Source organism: Myxine glutinosa, chromosome 2 (assembly GCF_964187855.1).
Source record: "Myxine glutinosa chromosome 2, kmMyxGlut1.1, whole genome shotgun sequence".
Classification (NCBI taxonomy): Eukaryota; Metazoa; Chordata; class Myxini; order Myxiniformes; family Myxinidae; genus Myxine; species Myxine glutinosa.
This window is the reverse complement of record NC_136262.1, coordinates 245,021,941-245,044,534: the sequence shown is the minus strand read 5'-3', so window position 1 is coordinate 245,044,534 and position 22,594 is coordinate 245,021,941. Positions and strand designations below refer to the sequence as shown.

The 22,594-nt window shown below is 44.5% G+C and overlaps 2 protein-coding genes across 6 annotated transcripts in view; both read right to left on the bottom strand.

The window, feature by feature from the left end:
* KNDC1 (kinase non-catalytic C-lobe domain containing 1) overlaps window positions 1–22,594 on the bottom strand; it is a 1,149,158-nt gene that overhangs the window by 611,019 nt on the left and 515,545 nt on the right. The gene's annotated exons all lie outside the window — the stretch shown is intronic.
* The window catches only part of LOC137420699 (uncharacterized), an 85,076-nt gene that overhangs the window by 34,803 nt on the left and 27,679 nt on the right, over window positions 1–22,594 (bottom strand). Inside the window, exons 3-4 of one of the 3 annotated variants that reach the window (XR_010983181.2) lie at window positions 14,394–15,267; window positions 51–199 (exon numbers count right to left, since the gene is read on the bottom strand). Coding sequence is in view for 2 of the 3 variants with exons in the window: in XM_068105978.2 (XP_067962079.2) it covers window positions 14,394–15,267 (874 nt within the window). In the remaining variant the exon portion in view is untranslated. Of the gene's footprint in view, window positions 1–50; window positions 200–14,393; window positions 15,268–21,674; window positions 21,748–22,594 lie in introns of all 3 variants that reach the window. The other 2 variants (XM_068105979.2, XM_068105978.2) reach the window with 2 other exon arrangements.

The window sequence follows — 22,594 nt, the reverse complement described above, 5'->3', positions numbered from 1 at the left end:
ATCGACGGAATGTGGGGCACGCTAACCGTCCTAGGAAGCAAAAAGCTGACCTTTCGTGTGTCGACGCTTCATCGTAGCATAAGCTCAACGGTCTGACAATTCTATCCATTGTTGCACCAGTCCGCCGACGCATACCGACGCTAGCCTTCTTGACAACTAGTTTGCCATTTGACCATATTATGGTTGTCATCAGTGTTCCCTGCGGAAGGTTAATCTAAATTAACAAAGTCGGCATGAGAAAATTGCAATAATTTAATGAATATGTTTAATGCCAGGATGATAATTAATGAAAATAATTGAAGTGGACTTCTATGTCGGAAGTTTTCTACAACTACCGAAAACAGACAAAAACAGAAAATCACAATATAGAATCACAACAGGCATTTTAAGGCCATTTTCCCTGCTAGAGCGGGGGTTAGCCTTGCGGGCCCCATGACAATCTTCTCTATTTTGCCCTATTTTCTGCATCTCCCCTTGTTAACCCCCTTGCCCGCATTTCTTCTTCCACCATCTTTAGCCAAGTCTTTCTCGGTCTTCCCCGTCCTCGACTTCCTTCTACATTCATTTCCATCACTCATTTTCAACCAGTCACTTTCATCCTTCCTCAACATACGACCAAACCATCTTGACCTGTTTCTCTTCACAGCATCCATCACAGGCTCTATTCCCATCATCTTTCGCAATTCATCATTTGTCTTCCTCTCTCTCAACGATACTCCACACATCCACCGAATCATTCGCATTTCCACCCTTTGTTGCTGCTCTACGTTCATTACCCATGTCTCACTCCCATAAATCATAACACTTCTCACATGCAGCATACACCTTTCCCTTCAGCTTCAACGACACTCCCCTCCCTCCTCAGCGCGCCACTCAGTTCCCAAAACTTCTTCTATGCACATCTCACTCCAGCAAACGTCGCCGAGTCTGATCCACCTTCTCCATTCAGCAGGTCTCCTCAGTAGCAAAATGTTTTCACACCTTCCAGCTTCACGCGGTCTCCAACATCCAACTCAACATTTCCTCCATCTGCAGCTCCCTCTGTGCACACCTTACACTTGAATGTAGCTGCCACACTGGTTAATGACCCCTCAGACCACTGCATTTTTGATGAACCCACTCAGCGCACATTGTACATTGAATGGAATTCACACAGCACACGGCCACTTCCCAGTTCTTTCCACCTCACCACATGCTTTTCCACTTGACATCACCTTCGTCTTTCCGATATTCACCTTTAGACCTTTTGCCTCCATACATTCCTTCCACTTGTTCATCTTCTCCTTCAGTCCATCCATACTCTCCCCAATCAACACCAGATTATCTACATACAACAACTCCCACGGTAAACCCTCCTTTACGTTCTGAGCCAGCACCTCCATCACAGCTACAAATAGTAGTGGACTTAGTACCGACCCCTGATGCACTCCCACTTTCACCTAAAACTCACCACAGTCCCGTCCTTCGTCCTTACAGCTGTGCACGCTCTCGTACATTGCCATCACCACTCTGATCAACCATTCCTCCACCACTAACCTCCTCAATGCCCATGTCACTACTTCGTGTGGAACCCTATCAAATGCTTTCTCCAGATCAACAAACCCAAGAAACACTTCTTCCTCTTCTCCATGTACTTCTCCTGCAACTGCCTTGCAATAAAAAGCACGTCTGTCGTTCCTCTTCCTGGCAAAAATCCAAACTGCATTTCATCGATCTTCACTTTCTTCCTTATCCTCTTCTCCAACACCCTTTCCAATACCTTCATTCCATGCTCTAATAACTTTATCGTACGAGCCACAGTCCAGAGGGTCACCTTTCCCCTTATATAGAGGGTCGAGGGTATTCAGTTCCCAATCCACTGGAATGCAGCCTTCTTTCACCACCAGATTACAGATCTTTGTCATTCTCTTCACACACCAACTTCCCGCTGCCTTCAACATATCTCCCACAACTCCTGTCGGCCCTCCCGCTTTTCTACTCTTCATTGCTTTTATCGCTTCCTCAACTTCCTTCTCAGTTATCTTCTCTGCCGGTCCTAAAACTGGGTTACTCTCTATGTTGCCATCCCATTCATTCTCTGCATTCAACAGCATTACCATATATCTCTTCCATCTTCCTTTAATTCAATCTGGGTCCACAACAATTTGTCCCACTTCATCTTTCAAGCAAGTCACCCCCGTCACATCGCACCTCTCTTTCGCTATCTGCTTTGCAATCCTGAATACCCCTCGCTGACCCTCTTCCGAATCCAAGCGTTCTCTGAACATTTTCTTATATGCCTCCTGGCCTTTGCGACCTCTTTCTTTGCAGCCTTCTTGGCTGTCTTATAACCTTCAATATAGAATCACATTTAATCAAAATCATCCGTCCACAACTTTTTGAGATATCCTGCTGTATATCGTTTTTGGCCCTATCTCCCAATGGTGAAGAATCCCTTAAAAATTATATTAGCCGGATCCAGATCCAAATATTTACCAAAATTTAATTGATTATTTCGTGTCACACACCCAAACTCCACCAAGTTTCCTCCAAATCCATCCATGACTTTTTGAGATATCCTGCTATGTATCATTTTTGGCCCTATCTCCAAATGGTGAAGGATCACTTTTAAAAAATTAAATAATTCTCATATCCAAATCCATATTCAAATCTTCACCAACATATAATTGATAATTATTCTTTGTCAGACACCCAACCTGTCCACCAAGTTTCGTCCATATCCGTCCACAACTTTTTGAGATATCCTGCTTTGTATCGTTTTTGGCCCTTTCTCCCAATGGTGAATAATCACTTTAAAAATTCTTGTAGCTGGATCCAAATCCAGATCTTCACCAAAATCTAATCATTTCGTCCTCGCCACGTAAGCCAAATTTCGTCCGAATCCGTCCACGACTTTGAGATATCTTGTTCCTAAGCAAGATAGACAGAATTAAAAATCCATTGCAGACAGACAGACAGACAGACAGACAAAACAAACAGATAGACAGACAGACAGGGGTGAAAACACAACCTCCATCCACCTTTGGTGGCAGAGGTAAAAATATTTCTGCATAGAGGTTCAATCTCGGCCAAACAAAGAAGAGCACGATGTTGTGTTTTCACTCAATAGTACAATAAAAACAATGAACCTTATCGGTGTCGCACAAGTTGAAGTGAAAGCACGAGGCCCGACATGTACATGTCACAAAGGTCAGTGGTCTATCATTTCACTTTTCACTCGACTCAGTACTCGTTCAACCTGGCCTCTCTCAACCCTTCAGCAATCACAGACAATTCCTCAAAGGCTTTGTGTTCAGTGGTGACGAAATATGGTAAAAAGGAGTGTTATTTACATTGGAGAAATGGAGTCCGCTTTGTAGCTTTACTGCAACATTTAAAATGATGAAGACTGGAGTAAACTTGAAAAGGTTTTGACATTGGCAAGTAGTGACGATGAGAATAAAGCACTTTGTTTTAACGTTTAAAAGGGTGGAATCCCATGTTATGGTTACATACATTCATTATTTCCAAAACAAACAAACATAGCATTTAACAATATAGACACTCACCAGGGCATTTGTCTAAGTGACCCCTTTCACACAGCCTTTCTCTTTCAGGCGAGGCTACCAAAATTGGTTTATGTCAAATTAAATACAGTACTGTATGACTTTTATTTTGTTAGCTAAATTTATTTCTTGAACTAATATCCACAAATTAAACATTTAAATATTCCCTGAAAGTAATCGTGATGAATTGCGATTTTTATCGGCAATGCCTACGACGCATGCTTGTGCGTACTCATAGTAGTACAACTTTACTACATGCATGGTGCATAGGCACAGTAGACGATAGAAAACAAATTTCAGCATGACAAACTATGTGCTCATATGAGAATGCCAAACAGGTATTTCAGTACTCTCTTCTATCTATATATTATAAGCAAAGGTAGATTCACAACCACTCAGGATATTTAATTCCACCAAACATACTCTTTACTCTTGAGCCTTTATAGCCCTTCCTTTTTTCAATCTACTTCCTTAAAAAAAAAATAAAAAAAAATAATGGATATCGCCCCAGACAAGGCATACAGCTAAGAGAAAGTTAGAAATAAATAAGGATAAAGCAAAACAAAATAAAAATAAATAAATAACAAGAAAACATCCAAGACACAGGAACACTCCTCCGTATCCTTTTTAGACATTTTGATTTATTTAAAAATACTTTTTTAAAGCAATCGAAATATTTACTTATTTCACTGCTCAATGAACTTTTCACCTTCATCGCCAAACCTAAAATGTTCCCTTCCACTGCCATCAAAGCCTCAATCTTTTCTTCCCCCTCTCACTCTTCTTCCTGCATCAACATCACTTCTGAAGTGCATCCACTGTCCCTACCCTGGAACAAAATATATAACTCTTCACCTGCTTTATGTATGATTGTTAGCAAAACAACATAGCTCAGGTGGGACAGGTAGAAAGGTGAGATTGCAATCTCTTGCAGGAATGCAAGCGTGTGGCACATGAACCTGGAGGTAAAATAAAGGGGGTGATTATGAAGGACAAAGGATGGAGGTAACATGAAAGTGTAAAGTGAAGGGTTAGAGATGGGATGTTAGCTCCGAATTCAAGTTGTTTAGCCTGTTTAGCTTGCCAGGAACCCAGCGAGGAACATCTGAACAGGTAGCTTGTGATGCTAGGAAACCAGGTTCAAACATATGCATTTGTCCATCATCTACAGTATACAGTTGTGGCCAAAAATATTTACACCCTTGCACTTTTTTCAAATAACTCACAATTTTCTCGAAAGATAAGTTGAAATTGACAAAAGTATTTAGTCTCCACAATTCTTTATTTCACTGTTAATATAACAGAACCTTTGTTTTTGATTCAGAACTTAATGTATCCTTATAAATCAGAAAATAAAAATAAATGGCATTGGCAAAATTATTGACACCCGAGACTTAATATTTGGTAGCACATAATTTGGACAAAATAACTGCAGTCAAGCGCTTCCTATAGCCATGAATGAACTTCCTACATCTCTCAACTGGCAGTTTGGCCCACTCTTCTTGTGCAAACTGCTCCAGCCCTCCCAGATTTGAAGGATGCCTTCTCCCAACTGCTGTTTTCAGATCTCCGCACAGGTGTTCAATGGGATTTAGATCTGGACTCATTGCTGGCCACTTCTGAACAGTCCAGCGTTTTGTCTTGAACCATTCCTGGGTGCTTTTTGAAGTGTGTTTGGGGTCATTGTCCTGCTGCAAGACCCATGACCTTCGATGGAGACCCAGCTTTCTGACACTGGGTTGAACAATGCGCTCCAAAATGCCTTGGAAATCTCCTGATTTCATGATGCCGTGCACACATTCAAGGCACCCAGTGCCAGAGTCAGAACAGCAACCCCGAAACATCACTGAACCTCCTCCATGTTTGACTGTAGGGAAGGTGTTCTTTTCTTTGAAAGCTTAATTTTGTCTTCTGTAAACATGAATATGATATGTTTTACCAAAAAGTTCTAATTTGGTCTCATCTGTCCACAGGACATTCTCCCAGAAGGATTTTGGCTTGTTCAAGTGTGTTTTGGCAAACGCCAGTCAGGCTTTCTTTTGTCTCTCTCTCTCTCTCTCTCTCTCTCTCAGCAGTGGGATCCTCCTGGGTCTCGTACCAACAACAGGCATTTTAAGGCCATTTTCCCTGCAAGAGCGGGGGTTAGCCTTGCGGTCCCCATGACAATGTTCTCCATTTTGCCCTATTTTCTGCATCTCCCCTTGTTAACCCCCTTGCCCGCATTTCTTCTTCGACCATCTTTAGCCAAGTCTTTCTCGGTCTTCCCCATCCTCTACTTCCTTCTACATTCATTTCCATCACTCTTCTCAACCAGTCACTTTCATCCTTCCTCAACACATGACCAAACCATCTCAACCTGTTTCTCTTCACAGCATCCATCACAGGCTCTACTCCCATCATCTTTCGCAATTCACCATTTGTCTTCCTCTCTCTCAACGATACTCCACACATCCACCGAACCATTCGCATTTCCACCCTTTCCAGCCTTCGTTGTTGCTCTACGTTCATTACCCATGTCTCGCTCCCATAAATCATAACACTTCTCACACATGCAGCATACACCTTTCCCTTCAGCTTCAACGACACTCTTCTCCTCGTCAGCACGCCACTCAGTTCCCGAAACTTCTTCCATGCACATCTCACTCGAGCAACCGTTGCCGAGTCTGATCCACCTTCTCTATTCAGCATGTCTCCAAGGTAACAAAATGTTTTCACACCTTCCAGCTTCACGTCGTCTCCAAGATCCAACTCAACATTTCCTCCATCTGCAGCTCCCTCTGTGCACACCTTACACTTGAATGTAGCTGACACACTGGTTAATGAGACCCTCTCAAACCACTACATTTTTGATGAACCCATTCAGCGCACATTGGACATTGAATGGAATTCACTCCCACACCCTTCCTGCACACAGCACACGGCCACTTCCCAGTTCTTTCCACCTCACCACATGCTTTACCACTTGCCATCACCTTCGTTTTTCCAATATTCACCTTCAGACCTTTTGTCTCCATACATTCCTTCCACTTGTTCATCTTCTCCTTCAGTCCATCCATACTTTCTGCAATTAACACCAGATCATCTGCATACAACTCCCACGGTGAACCCTCCTTTACGTTCTGAGCCAGCACCTCCATCACAGCTACAAATAGTAGTGGACTTAGTACCGACCCCTGATGCACTCCCACCTTCACCTCAAACTCACCACTGTTCCCGTCCTTCGTCCTTACAGCTGTGCGCGCTCTTTTGTACATTGCCATCACTACTCTGATCAACCATTCTTCCACACCTAGTTTCCTCAATGCCCATGTCACTACTTCACGTGGAACCCTATCGAATGCTTTCTCCAGATCAACAAACCCAAGAAACACTTCTTCCTCTTCTCCATATACTTCTCCTGCAACTGCCTCACAATAAAAAGAGCATCTGTCGTTCCTCTTCCTGGCATAAATCCAAACTGCATTTCGTCAATCTTCACTTTCTTCCTTATCCTCCTCTCCAACAGCCTTTCCAATACCTTCATTCCATGCTCCAATAACGTTATCGCTCGATACGAGCCACAGTCCAGAGGGTCACCGTTCCCCTTGTATAGAGGGACGAGGGTACTCAGTTCCCAATCCATTGGAATGCGGCCTTCTTTCACCACCAGATTGCAGATCTCTGTCATTCTCTTCACACCCCAATTTTCCGCTGCATTCAACATATCTCCCACAACTCCCGTTGGCCCTCCAGCTTTTTTCTTCTTTTTTTTTGTATACTGAATCGAGGCTCGTGAAAGAGCTAACATTTACTTCACAAACAAATCAACCAGAAACAAAATATATAAAAAGAGGGAGCGGAAGACAAGATGGGGAGAGAAGGGGAAGCACACAAACACAACATTTGAGAGCAGGGAGATGTGTAGAAGGGAGAGGTATGGGGGGAGGAGGCGTGGGAAGGGGGGGGGGGGGGGAGGGAGAAGTATAAAACACAAGGACACCAAGGACTTCCAGGACAGAAGTTGGTATTTCAAAAAAGTGGAATTGGGGTTGGCGGTTGCGGTTGAATTGGTGGTTGAATTGGCGGTTGAATACCGCTTTCTACTCTTCATTGCTTTTATCGCTTCCTCAACTTCCTTCTCGGTTATCTTCTCTGTCGGTCCTAAAACTGGGTTACTCTCTATGTTGCCATCCCATTCATTCTCTGCATTCAACAGTATTTCCATATATCTCTTCCATCTTCCTTTAGTTCCATCTGGGTCCACAACGATTTGTCCCACTTCATCCTTCAAGCAACTCACCCCCATCACATCACACCTCTCTTTCGCTATCTGCTTTTCAATCCTGAATACCGCTCTCTGACCCTCTTCCAAATCCAAGCGTTCTCCGAACTTTTTCCTGCATGCCTCCTGTGCCTTTGCTCCCTCTTTCTTTGCAGCCTTCTTGGCTGCCTTATAACTTTCATGCTCTGCCTTTTCTGCCCCCATACCCTTCGCCTTCTGCCACTCCTTGATCTTCTTCCTCTTCTCATCAATCTTCTTTCCAACTTCATCATCCCACCACCATGTTTCCGAGTGCCTCGGTGGTCCTTTTGTACATCCACATACCTCACCAACGGCTCCCAACAGACTATCTTTCATTGACATCCAACCACTTTCAAGCTCAACCACATCATCCTCTCCCATATTCAGCCTCTTTTAATGCCTCCCTCACTGTCACCTCTTTCAACCTCCACACCTTCATTCTCGGTTGGTACTTCACCCGCCGAGCTCTCCTCGCACCTTTCACCCTTTTGTCGCAGACAACCAAGTGGTGCTGTGAAACAGCCTCCTCCCCCGGAATCACCTTTGTGTCCCGGAGGTGCCCCCTATCTCGCCTACGCACCAGCAGGTAGTCAACGGTCGTCGTCGACCCACCTGACGTATATGTAACAAGCTTATTATCCTCTTTCTGGAACTGAGTATTACAAATCAACAAATCAGCTCCATCAGCAAACTCCAAAATCCTTTCACCTTCTCCATTTCTCACACCATATCCGTAACCCCCATGAACTCCCTCAAAACCATCCATACCCCTTCCCACATGTCCATTTATGTCTCCTCCGACCACAACAACTTCATCTTTCACGTTTTCCATCAGCTTCTCCATAGCACACCAGAACTTGTCCTTCTCTTCATCGCTCCGACCAACCTGCGGAGCATATCCCGGGATGACGTTCACCAAGAGCTTTCCAATCATCATTTTCACCATCATCAACCTATCACTCACTCTAGTCACACTCACCACCCTGTCTACAAACTCCTCAGAAAACAGGACACCAACACCATTCACACCTTCTGGGCACCCTTGCCAAACAAACTTGTATTTCTGTCCCTGCCTACCCTTCACCATTCTCACACCACTTCCCTTCCATCTCGTCTCTTGCACACAACATATGTCCACTCTTCTTCTGACCAATACTTCCACCACTTCTCCTGATCTCCCTGTCATTGTCCCTACATTCCATGTCCCAAACCTCAGAAACCGATCTCCACGTCGGGCATCAGACGTTTCGTCGTCATAAATGGAATGATTTCCACCCTTGCTTCGATCGGGTTCCCCACCTTGAGTTTTGACGGGGGGGAGTGGGGTCCCCCACGGGGTACTTCGGGCTGTACCCTGCCCATATGTAGTTGTAGTTGTCATGGTTCTCTTTTTGAGGCAATGTTTTTATGGCCGGATGCCCTTCCTGACGCCAACCCCTTTAGAAAACCCCTTTAGTCTCATACCATAGAACCCAATTTCATTGAGTTGGCGACGGAATGTGCGAGTTGAAACTGTGTGTCTGAAAGCCAGCTTGAATCTGTTTGGCAGTTCATCGAGGTGCTTTCTCCACCATTCGAACAATCCTTCGCTGCAATCTTCGATCAAGCTCTCTCTTGCGGCCATGTCCAGGGAGGTTGGCTACAGTGCCATTGACCTTAATCTTCCTGATAACATTGGGTACGGTGGATACAGGAACATCAAGATCTCTGTAGATGGACTTGTAGCCTTGAGATTGTCCATGTTTGGCGACAGTCTTGTGTTTGACCTCCTCAGACAATTCTCTCGTTTTCTTTCTTTTCTCCATGCTCATTGCGGTACACACAGTGACACAAAACAGGAGAATTACTCCTTTTCTCCATTCAAACTGGTTGAAGGAGTGATTTATTATTTATATTGCAGGCACCTGCAACTCACCATCGGTGAGTTCTAATCCAAAGTAAAGGAGAATCACCTGCTTGAAACCTAATTATTTCTAACAACTTCAAAAAGGTGCCAATGATATTGTCCGGGCCATTTTAGGATTTCTGTGTGGAAATAGCTAAGATTTAGTAATTTTTTCAGCTTCTTTTTGTTTTGTTCCACTGCAAATCAAAGAAATACCTATGTAGATACCAAAAGATTATTTAATTTCAACAATTTTTTGGAAGAAACGGTGCATTATTTGAAAAAAGTGCAAGGGTGCCAATATTTTTGGCCACAACAGTAGCTATATGAATGTCCCTGTAATTCAAGTAAAAATACACCGATGTCTACCAACATCTTTGTGCTGCATTTTATTTAAGTACAAGCTCTTTCACGATCAACAGATCAACATAAAAGTTTTAAAAAGCTATTTTTGTGTACCATGTCGAGGCAGGCTCGGATAAGAGCTAGCACATAGAACACATAAAGGGAGCGGGAGACAAGAGAAGGTGAGAGAGGGAAGCACAACATTAGAGAACATGGACATCAAAATATCTGTGGAAGAGAGAGGGCTGGGGCAGGGTACATGGGATAAATAAGATGGGCACTACAGGGACTTTAAGGAAAGAAATCAGGGAATTTGACGAGGTGTGTTTGGGGTGGATTAACGGTGGTAGAAAAGATCATTATTTTGGATGGTGAAAGATATGATATGGCAGTGAATAGCTGTTTTGAAGACATGGAAGGAAGAGTGGGAATGAAGAGAGTGTGGGAATTTGTTCCAGAGGCGTGACAAAAGAGGCTTGAAAGAGAAGGGGAGCAGTGATTCTTGATTTTGGTAGTTTCACCAAAGGGGATTGCTGCTGGCAGACCTTGTGCGTCCTGCAGGAATATTGGGGAGGGAGGTTACTGCTATTTCCCCAGGGTTTCTGAGAAGATTTTAAAATAAATTACCTGAATTTCAGGTGAAACCCTCCTTTTCAGCCTCTTATAGGGGGCGGATACAGATGGGGAGCACAACCACATGAGACCTTAATGGTCTGATGTATCATACTGTCGTGCAGACGCTCTCAGTTAAGACAGAGGGTCCACGGATGGAATCGAGCTTACTTTCAGGAGTTTCCAATTCAATGCCAAACAGGAAATTAGAGCTGTCTCCCTCGACATATCACGTGCCTTCGATACGGTCTGGCACCCCGCTCTGCTCACCAAACTCTCCTCCTTTGGTATCCATGGAAATCTCCACGCATGGCTGGCGGACTTCCTCTCTAGTCGTAGTCAACGTGTGGCCCTGAATGGGTTTCTCTCATCTCCTCTTCCTGTTCAGGCTGGAGTTCCCCAAGGCAGTGTTCTGGGCCCTGTGCTTTTTCTGGTCTTCATCAATGATCTCTCTGACTCTCTTGAAAATCCTCTCTATCTCTTTGCTGATGACTACTCTCTGTCGCTCCATTCCTCATCCCACAGATCGGCAGTCTGCAGCCTCCTCACTCTCTGCAGACCTGGTCAAAATCACAGACTGGGCAAACAAGTGTAACATGTCTTTCAATCCTGACAAGTCTCACACTCTTACGATGTCTCTCCGAAAAGACCGACTGGACAACCCTCCCATCTACTTTCTGAATAATCCTCTCCAAGAAGTTCTATCACTCAAGCTTTTGGGTCTCACTATCTGCCATGATCTTTCCTGGGAAAACCACATTCCAAGCTGGCCTCCAAAGCCAGTCGCCGACTGGGCATCCTCCGTCGTGCGAAGTCCTTCCTTGGCACACCTGAGCTCCTCACCACATACAAGGCTTTCATCCGCAGCTCAATGGAGTACTGCTCTCCCCTCTGGGCTGGTGCTCCTGCCTCACACCTAGCTCGTCTTCACGCTGTTGAAACCAAAGTGTTCAGAATCATTGGAATCTCCCGCGATGACGCTATCTCCGAGGGCCGTTCACTTAATCACTGCAGGCAGGTTGGTGGTCTTTCTGTCTTCTACTGACTCCTCTCCGGCCTTGCTCCCCCAGCCCTCTCTGGGCTCTGTCCCCCAAATATTCCTGCAGGTCGCACAAGATCTGCCTGCAACCCTCTTATGGTTAAACTGCCAAAATCAAGACTCTCTGCTCACCTTCACTCCTTCATTCCTCTTTTCTCCCGCCTCTGGAACAAACTCCCTCACTCTCTTCAATCCCACTCCTCCCTCCAGGTCTTTAAAACGGCTGTTCACCACCATCTCTTATCTTGCCCAATCCAAAACCTTGATCTTTTCTACCCCCGCTAATTTCACCCCAAATCCACTTTTTTTAGGTGACTTTTGACTTCTTTCCTGGAAGTCCTTGGTGTTCTTGCGTTTTATACCTATCCTGCCTCCCCCAGGCCCTCTCCCTTCAAAAACATCTCCCGATGTCCCTGCTCTCAAATGTTGTGTTTGTGTGCTTCCTTCCCTTCTCTCCCCATCTTGTCGACCGCTCCCCTTTTTATATACTTTGTTTGCTTGTTTGTTTGATTTGTTTGTTTGATAAATGTTAGCTCTTTCACGAGCCTCGACTCTGTATACAACAAAAAAAATTTTTTTTTAATGGCGGAACGACACACAAGCCAGGGGATTGGGGGAGGATGCCACGGCTTCCCTGTTGGTCCGACGATGTCTTCACCTGCAAATTAATAAATCAGCCAAAAACGGATGTAAAATGTACAATAGGAATATTTATTACGGACCCGATAACAAAGAACGCGACGGAAGAACTAAGACCTAGGTTGGGATCCCATTCAAAGATTTCATATACAAAACAATGGAAGAATGAATCAAAGGAACCGTTGTTTGCACGTCTGTGCTTATCTGTCTGGATGTGCAGCGTCCGTCGTCCAACGCGGCTCCGGTTCGTGCGAAGAAAGGCCTCGATGCGCCCCCGTTCGCGCGCTGCTCGGCTACCGAGCCACTCGCTCACCCCGGTCTCGCCCGCTCCAGTCACAAGCCTCGCTCGTAGGTGGACACCAGGGAGGAGAGGCAATGGCGCTCCAACGTTGCTCCAACGTCCGTCGTCAAGCAGGCAAATTCGCGGATGGCAAAGGAAGAAAGGTCCAAACAGAGCGAAAGGCAAGGGCAGAAGGAAGGTCTGGGAAGGGCAGAAGCCAAAACGAGGAGGAAATGCCGGCGTGCGAGTCGTTTTGTCACTCGCGGTGTAAAGTCAGCTCTCTCCCTCTACCACCCAGTGCCTCATTTACTTGTCACCTTTCGCACCTTCTTACGACACTAGCGCTTCTCCTCCAACCAGTGCGCAGCTTGTTGGTAGTTCGTTCGCGCCTTCCTCACTGATTGGCCTTGGTGTCATCAGTCGGTGGCCAATCAGTGTGTCGCTCCTTCACCTTCCTTACCCCCAATCGCGGGGAAGCTTTTTGTCCCTTCCACAACCAATCACACGTCCTTCCCTGCTCTGCCAATCGGTGGCCCGTTCTTTGCTTGCCCCTCCACTGGCCAATCATGAGTTCTCCCTGGACGTGGCTCTCAACCTGCCTGGTCAATGTTTGATCGCCAGGGTGTACCATTGGGCGGCCGCTGCCTGTTGGTTTTTCCGGTCAGTCTTATCGTCTTGTGGCGGAGGGGGAATTAATTAATGTTGTCCTGATGGGTCTAGCTAATGTATGTGGTGTGTTGCCATAAGGGACAATGGATTGATCACCAGGTCTGACACACAGGGGAATTAGCCTAATCCCTACAACTATTTAACACACATTCATCCTTGTGTGATCACAAGTACACACTTGATCCCACAAACCGCCTAAACACAGAAATGACATCGAGATTGTTCTAACTCGACAGACGAAGCATGATACCTATGCAGATCTACTTAAATCTATATATGCCTACCCACCGACATAACAATACCACATTTGGTCATGTAGTTTGTGAGGAAACTATGTTTTGGTGAAAAGGAGGGGATCAAGAAGGGGGTCCACGTTCCCCCTTTCCGGGTGAGATCCGACCATGAGGAGCACAACTTAAGGTTACGACATGGTTCCGATGTCTCGTGGCAAGTTTGTTCTGGATCAGTCTGGTGGTTCTTCTTCTTCTTCTTCTTCGTTTGTATGCAGCACAAGGCTGTGGGGTAGCATCATCGGATGAGGGCGTGGCTGTGCTGCTGATGCAATGCCCTCTACTGGTTAGGGCAGTAATTTGAAATTTGGCCATGGTGCTAACCCCAAAATATTGATTTTTAAAATCGCAATAAATAAATAAATAAATAAAATCCAGACGTTTAGCACTGCTGAAGCAGTTATACACCAACAACGTTTATACACTAATGAGACGTCGTCGCAATTTTCGAGATGGTGGCTTTACTGATCACAATAGAACGCAACGTAAATTAGCATTGTACATCGCCATATTGGCAAATGAAGTCGCTCCAACCTCTATCGTGTGACCCTTAGTGCTCCTGTCAAGTTTGGTTGAGATTGGACAATTAACGACCGAATGTATCGTGGTCAGACAGACAGACATACCAAATTGTGTATTTTAGTACAAAAACAAACAAACAATGAAACATTTTCTAGCCCTGCTGTTAGGATAATACATGAAGAAACAATAAAATTTATGAAAGCATGAAAAACAATTGCCATTCATTTAAATTGCATTTTATGGCAAAGTAAATGAGGAATGTTAGAAATAGAAGGAACAACCTACCACACAGCGCTTATGCAGGTTCACCAAGACCACAGGAAACTCTATTATTTCATGTACATAATCAGGCTGGCCTTTTTCACATGTAGCCTCAAAGTCCACCACACAAAGATACTCCAAAGAAAGAGGAGACTTCAAGGACTTTCCTGGATAATGCTTCTTGCCTAAAATAATGCACTGCGGTGGCACACACAAATGCTTCGCAGGCTTCTTCTGCTTCTTCGACATGTCCTCCTGCTTCACCGGCACATCCTGCTGCTCCTTTGCAGACTTCTTTGGAGCGTCCCTCTGCTTTGCTGGCTTCTTCGGTGCATGTTCCTGCTTCGCCGGCATATCTCCTGGCATGTCCCCCTGCTTCGCAGACTTCTTCGGAGCATGCCCCCGCTTCGCAGACCTCTTCTTCGGTGCGTCCCTCTGCTTTGCTGGCAAGTCTCCTGGAAAGTCTTCCAGCGCATCCACCTGCTCTTTTAGGAAATCCTGCTGAGCGTTCTCCTGCTTGGCTAACATCTTTGGAGCATCCCCAATCGTAGCGTCCGCCTGCATGGCTGACGTCTTTGGAGTGTCCCCCCGTTTCGCCGACATCTTCTTCGTAGCTTCTCCCTGCTTGGCCAACGTCTGCTTCGGAGCGTCTCCCTGCTTTACCGATGTCTGCTTCACCGACGTCTTTTTGGGAGCATACCTTTGCTTTGTCAACATAGCGTCTCCCTGCTTCGCCGACATCGGAGCGTTCCCCTGCTTTGTCCGCTTCTTCGGAGCATCCCCCTGTTTTGTCGGCTTCATCGGAACTTCCACCTGCTTGACAACGCATTCCTGCTTTGCCGACCTCTGCGGCTGGTCCACCTGCTTCGTCGATGCCTGCCGCAGGTCCTGCATCCCTCTGCAAATTAAATGCATGTGGGGCGAATGTTAATTGGAAGAGAGCCACACAAGCATGTCAATCATATAAATTCTCAACACAAGGTTTCCTTGTAGTGCGTAACATTTATGAATGTATAACGTCATTGTTATCTTGTATAAACCAATAAGGTAGGGCCTACCAACAAAATAAAAACGAAAAGTTTTTACAGTATGGCATTGTTCAGTGTGAGAACCATGGAAGAAAATGCTGTTTATTGTACACAGTGGAATAAAACTGGGAATTATTTGTGAATCCCACCATTTATACCGTATTTTTTTTATTGTAACCAGGCTCGCAATAGCAAGTTTAGTCCCGAAATGAGATCAGTTTTCAATGTGTCTTGTCACTGCTCCAAATGGGATTTCAGCTCCTTTTTTTTTCTTTTCTTTTTTTTTGTACACAAGATCGAGGCTCGTGTAAGAGCTAACATTAATCACACACAAAAAAACGGACACATAAAACATCTAATAAAGGGAGCGGGAGACAAGATGGGGAGAGAGAGAGGGAAGCACACAAGTACAACAGGAGAGAACAGGAACATCGGCAGATCTGCGGGATGGAGAGGGCTTGGAGGGGAGTAGGCATGGGAAGGGGGGGGGGGGGGGGGGGGAGGGTGGAAGAGGTATAAACACATTGACACTGATAGGACTTCCAGGAAAGAAGTCGGTATTTCAAAAAAGTGGATCTGGGGTGAATTAACGGGGGTAGAAAAGATCAAGGTTTTGGATGGGGGAAGATAAGAGATGGTGGTGAACAGCTGTTTTAAAGACCTGGAGGGACGAGTGGGATTGAAGAGAGGGAGGGAGTTTGTTCCACAGGCGGGAGAAAAGAGGATTGAAAGAGTGAAGGTGAGCATAGAGTCTTGATTTTGGCAGTTTCACCAGAAGAGGGTTGCTGGCAAATGTTGTGCGACCTGCAGGAATATTTGGGGGACAGAGCACAGACAGAGCTGGGGGAGCTAAGCCGGAGAGGAGTCGATAGAACACAGAGAGACCACCAGCCTGCCTGCGGTGAGTGAGTGAAAGGCCCTCGGAGTTAGCTTCATCGCAGGAGATTCCAATTAGTCTGAAAGCTTTGGTTTCAACAGCGTGAAGCCAAGCTAGGTGTGAGGCAGGAGCACTAGCCCAGAGGGGAGAGCAGTATTCCATTGAGCTGCAGATGAAAGCCTTGTATGTGGTGAGGAGCTCAGGTGTGCCAAGGAAGGACTTCGCACGACGGAGGATGCCCAGTCAGTGACTGGCTTTGGAGGCCAGCTTGGAAATGTGGTTTTCCCAGGAAAGATCATGGCAGATAGTGAGACCCAAAAGCTTGAGTGACAGAACTTATTGGAGAGGATTGTTCAGAAAGTAGATAGGAGAGTTTTCCAGTTGGTCTTTTCAGAGAGACATAGTGACAGTGTGAGATTTGTCAGTATTGAAAGACATGTTCCACTTTTTTGACCAGTCTGTGATTTTGTCCAGGTCTGCAGAGAGTGAGGATGCTGCAGACTGTCGATACTCTTGTCTGAACTACATGGACTACATTAACTACAAGACGACATGGACTACATATCCATGTCTGGATACGAGACTCTTGTCTGGAAATATGTCAGGTTATTTATTTATTTATTATTGCTGTGCTTATAGGTATGGGTTGTAGTGGTGCCGGAGCGCACTGGAGCACCGCTCCTGCATCTCAATCCACCAGAGGCTGAGCTTCGCTCCGCAAAGGTAAGAGAAAAAACACCCATGTTCACATTTAGTTGAGTTATTGTGCTTCGTGTGCTTTCATGGCCAAATGGTTATCAGAGACAAAGCTCGTCCCGAAGCTCGAGCATGACAATATGTTGGACACATTGTCAATGGAGTGATATTATAACAATACAGGTTATAGGTAACACAGACCTTTATGAATTGCCAAATACAGAAAGGTCTCAAAGCGAGGCGAACTTTCCAACTATTCTATATCCAAATTTAGTGAATTATCTTTGGTTTACGAAAAGTATTTACACCCTGTAAGCCATGAAGGAATGGAAAGCTTTGGATGCCTACAACTAGTTGATGTCTGGGTGGATCAGTAATGTACAAGCAAAAATTTTGTCCAAGCAAAAGTAGGCCTGTAATACATCAAACGACATCGACTCATGTTGTCAGGGCAGATTAGCATGACGTTATTCATGTTAACATTATGCTCATATTCTCTGTCATCTCCTTCAATACACTCACATGTTTATCCAACCCCAAAGCTGTATCTTCTACCATCAACTCCAAGGAAGACACCAACCAATGTGAAAGGCAACAATTAAAGAATAAATGTCGGCAGACGGGACGCCCAGTTTCATGGCCATCGAAGGAATGGCACACACGTTGAATCACCCTGCCTGTGAAACATCGGGATGGCAGGTTTTTTTTTTTATGTTGAAGGCTCCAGTCACCGACTATATAGTCCTCAGAGGACAGGCCTTATATGAAAGAGCTGCATTGATAGAAAAGTGAAGAAAGAGAGAACAGTCTTAGAGTTTTGAGGAAGTAAAAGAAAATTTGGTTTTTGAAAAGGTGAATATCATAAGTGTTTGGAAAGACATGAGAAGGTAAAGAGTTGAGAATGAGCAAGCACGGGTGCAAGTTCTGTTGCACACTCCTTCAATACACGAGGAGGAATGCCATCTTGTCCGGATGGCTTGTTCGTGTCCAGAGAAAGGTGTACTTTTTTGACTGCATGAAGCGAGATTATAGTGAGGGGCATGGGATTGGTAAGGGGTGTATCAGAGGGAGATGAATGTTAGAGTCATCCAATGTGGAATTGGAGGAGAAAAGAGAACCAAAAAAGTTGCTTTATCAGTTGGAGGGACAGTGATAGTATCATCAGAACAGAAAAGTGAAGGAATGGTAGAGCAATACAAGTTGTTGGAGATACTTTTTGCAAAGGACCAGAAAGGTTTATCTCTTTGCTGACGACTCCAATCTCTACCGCTCCATACCTCATCCCTCAGATCGGCAGTCTGCAGCCTCCTCACTCTCTGCAGACCTTGACAAAAACACAGACTGGTCCAACAAATGGAACATGTCTTTCAATCCTGACAAATCGCACACTCTTACTAGGTCTCTCCGAAAGGATCGACTGGACAACCCTCCCATCTACTTTCTGAACAATCCTCTCCAAGAAGTTCTGTCACTCAAGCTTTTGGGTCTCACAAACTGCCATGATGTTTTCTGGTAAAACCACATTTCCAAGCTGGTCTCCAAAGCCAGTCGCCAACTGGGCATCATCCGTCATGTGAAGTCCTTCCTTGGCACACCTGAGCTCCGCACCACATACAAGGCTTCCATCCACAGCTCAATGGAATACTGTTCTCCAATCTGGGCCGGTGCTCCTTCCTCACACCTAGCTCGGCTTCACGCTGTTGAAACCAAAGCTTTCAGAATCATTGGAATCTCCCGCGATGAAGCTAACTCTGAGGGCCTTTCACTCCCTCACCGCAGGCAGGTTGGTGGTCTTTGTCTTCTACTGACTCCTCTCCGGCCTAGCTTCCCCAGCTCTCTCTGTGCTCTGTCCCCCAAATATTCCTACAGGTCACAAGATCTGCCTGCAACCCTCTTATGGTTAAACTGCCAAAATCAAGACTCTCTATTCACCTTCACTCTTTCAATCCTCTTTTCTCCTGCCTCTGGAACAAACTCCCTCACTCTATTCAATCCCACTCCTCCCTCGAGGTCTTCAAAACAGCTGTTTACCACCATCTCTTGTCTTCCCCCATCCAAAACCTTGATCTTTCCTACCCCCATTAATTCACCCCAGATCCACTTTTTTGAAATTCCGACTTCTTTCCTGGAAGTCCTCGCAGTGTCCATGTGTTTAATACCTCTCTAACCCCCCCCCCCCCCTTCCCGTGCCTCATCCCCCCAAGCCCTCTCCTTCCTACAGATCTCCTGATGTCCCTGCTCTCAAATGTTGTGCTTGGGTGCTTCCCTCTCTCTCTCCCCATCTTGTCTCCCGCTCCCTTTATCTTATGATTTATGTGTCGGTTTGTCTTTTTGTGATTGTTAGCTCTTACATGAGCCTAGATCTTGTATACAAAAAAAAAAAGTATTGGAAGAGCGGTCATGATGACCTGGGATATGGTAGGGTGGGTGATAATTTGTTCCAAATCATTGAGAATGGAAAATGTAATTGTTTCAACTCCCCAAACATCCGTGTGGGAAGATTTCAACCACTCCCTCTGAGGTACGTCGGGTCTCCTAAATCGATGAATTTTGCTTGAGGTGTTCGGATGTCATGGCCTCATTGCAGGAAATAAGATAGTTAAAGAAAGCTGTGAAGTTGGTAGAGTTGGAAGAGCAATACGTGAACAGATAAATCGAGTGATGGTCGGGAGACAAATCCTAAGCCAGATGACATCAACGTTTGGAGATTTGAGGTCTACAAGGCGTACAGCAGGTGTGTTGATGTTTGTGTATACACAGACTCCTCCTTTGAAGTGGAATCGTGAGTGAAAGTTTTATTTTGAAATGTTAAAGGAGTTAACAAGAATATCATGTGACAATTGGGTTTCTGAGAGAAGCAAGATATTAGGAGAGGTGAGTTTATAGGTTATACGGCACATACATTAAACACCAGGGTGACAGTTTATAACTGGGTTGGGATTCAAACCCAGCTTAAGACAGCTTAGAGGCGAGTGTGCGTTCCTCTTGGCCATCCTGCCATCCCTTACCACCTGTACAATTTTTTTTTTGTTCTTAAAATGAACAGTTTTGTTGAAAAAGATTAGTTAGAGACCAACTCGCCTGACTTTTTCTTTAAAGGAGATTCTGAATTGTGAGATTAAGTGGGTGTGAGCGTTAAGCTTTTGTTTATCATGGGAAAATGTGTTTATTTCATTTATCACTCATTTTTGGGTTACTCAAATGGTTCGTGTCATGCTAAAACTTGGTGACGGAAGATCTGGTGATGACGATCTGGCCGCCATTTTTGCAAGGCGAGATTTTACGGTATTTCTGGTACTTCAAAATTTGACACCACACCACTGCTTATAGATACTTTATATTATTAAAACCGTGCTTGGAATAATTGGAGGAATCTCCTTTTCAGGATATTTGGACCAATTGGGAGCAGTTGGCAAAAGCTGGAGAAAGCCATTGCTCAGATATTTAGAGCACCATCCAACGTATTAAGTTTTCAAGGCTGCTGCAATCCTCTTTTATGGAGCACAGTTTCGCCCACTTCATGTACACAACATTATTTTGTGGATATCGCATGTACGTTTGAAAATAAGATCATTGAAAACAAGTGGTTTGTAAACAGGGGGGAAAAACGAAAAACGAATTGCAAATACAATATTACTTACTGCAATCCAGTTTAATGACTAAGATTTGGAAATACACCACAACCCCCCCTCCCCAAACTCCTTCACCCACCAAATATGTGCCGGACTGAACTCCCTTGTGCATACAGTAGAAAGAAAACTTAATCAAAATTTGTCTTAAGAAGAGCTGTACATAAAAGTATCATCTTGCGTACAGAATATTCACATTAACGAGTTAACTGTACAAGTTTTCTTTGGTTTAATTCAAACACTATAACTCTAGACAAGAAGCTAATCCTCGTCATACAAACCAATTTTTTACATGACAAGTGTTATCATGCTCTATTGATGATGACAACTGTTCAAAGACACTCAAACAGCTCCTGAAGCTAAGCAAAGCACAAAGGAATTTGAGCAACCCAAATACAGCGCCTTCAAAAAGTATTCACACCCTTGACTTTTTTCACATTTTGTTGTGTTCCAGCCTGAATATAAAATGAATGAAGATTTTTGTCACTGATTTACACACGATACCCCATAATGTCAAAGTGGATTTTTTTTCCCCTTTTAGAAATTTCTACAAAACAATAAAAAAATCAAAAGCTTAAATTCTTGAGTCAATAAGTATTCAACCCCTTTGCTTTGACACTCCAAATTGAGCTCAGGTGCATCAAATTCATTTTGATGATCCTTGAGATGTCTCTACAACTCGATTGGTGTCCAACTGTGGCCAATTCGATTGATTGGACATGATTTAGAAAGAAACACACCTTTCTATATAAGGTCCCACAGTTGACAGTGCATGTCAGAGCAGAAACTCCACCATTAAGTCCAAGGAACTGTCCGTATAACTCTGAGATAGAATTGTGAGGAGGCATAGATCTGAGGAATGGTATAAAACAATTTCTCGGGTTGAAAGTTCCCAAGAGCACAGTGGGCTCCATCATTAAGAAATAGAAAGAATATTGAACTACCCAGGCTCTTCCGAGAACTGGCCGGACAACCAAACTGAGCAACCGAGCAAGAAGGACCTTGGCTAGGAAGGTGACCAAGAACCCAATGACAAATGACAGAACTACAGAGTTCCTTGGCTGAGAGAACTTGCCGGAAGGACAACGCTCCCAGTAGCACTTCACAAATCTTGGCTTTATGGGAGAGTGTCCAGACAGAAGCCACTCCTGAGAAAAAGGCACATGAAAGACAGAGCATGAGGCAAAAGATTATGTAATCTGACGAGACAAAAAATTTAACTCTTTGGCCAGAATGCAAAGCGCTATGTCTAGCTAAAACCAAACACAGCTCATCACCCATCTAACACCATCCATACCATGAAGCATGGTGGTGGCAGCATCAGGCTATGGGGATGCTTTTCAGCGACAGGGACAGGGACCGGGAGATTTGTAAGGATAAAGGGAACAATGAATGGAGCCAAATACAGGCAAATCCTTGAGGAGAACCTGCTTCAGAGTGCAAAAGAGCTTAGACTGTGGTGAAGATTTATGTTCCAACAGGAAAATGACCCCAAACATACAGCCAAAGCAACACTGGAATGGCTTCAGAACAACAATGTGAAAGTCCTTGAGTGGCCCAGCCAAAGCCCAGATTTGAAAATTCCATTGAAAATCTGAGAAAAGACTTGAAGATTGCTATTCACTGATGCTTCCCATCAAACTTGACAAAGCTTGAGCAAATCTGCAAGGAAGAATGGGAAAAACTCCCAAAATCCAGATATGCAAAGCTGATACAGACATACCCAATACTTGAAGCTGTAATCACACTCAACAGTGCTTCTATGAAGTACTGACTCAGGGGGTCGATGTAAATTAGATATTTCAGCTTTTCATTTCAAATAATTTAGTGAAAATCTCAAAAAAAAAAAAATCCACATTTAAATTCTTAAAGTGTTGATCAGTGACAAAAAAAAAAATTCTAAATTCCACCCATTTTAAATTCAGGCTGTAACAACAAAATGTGAAAAAAGTCAAGGGGTGTCAATACTTTCTGAAGGCACTGTCTATGAGAATA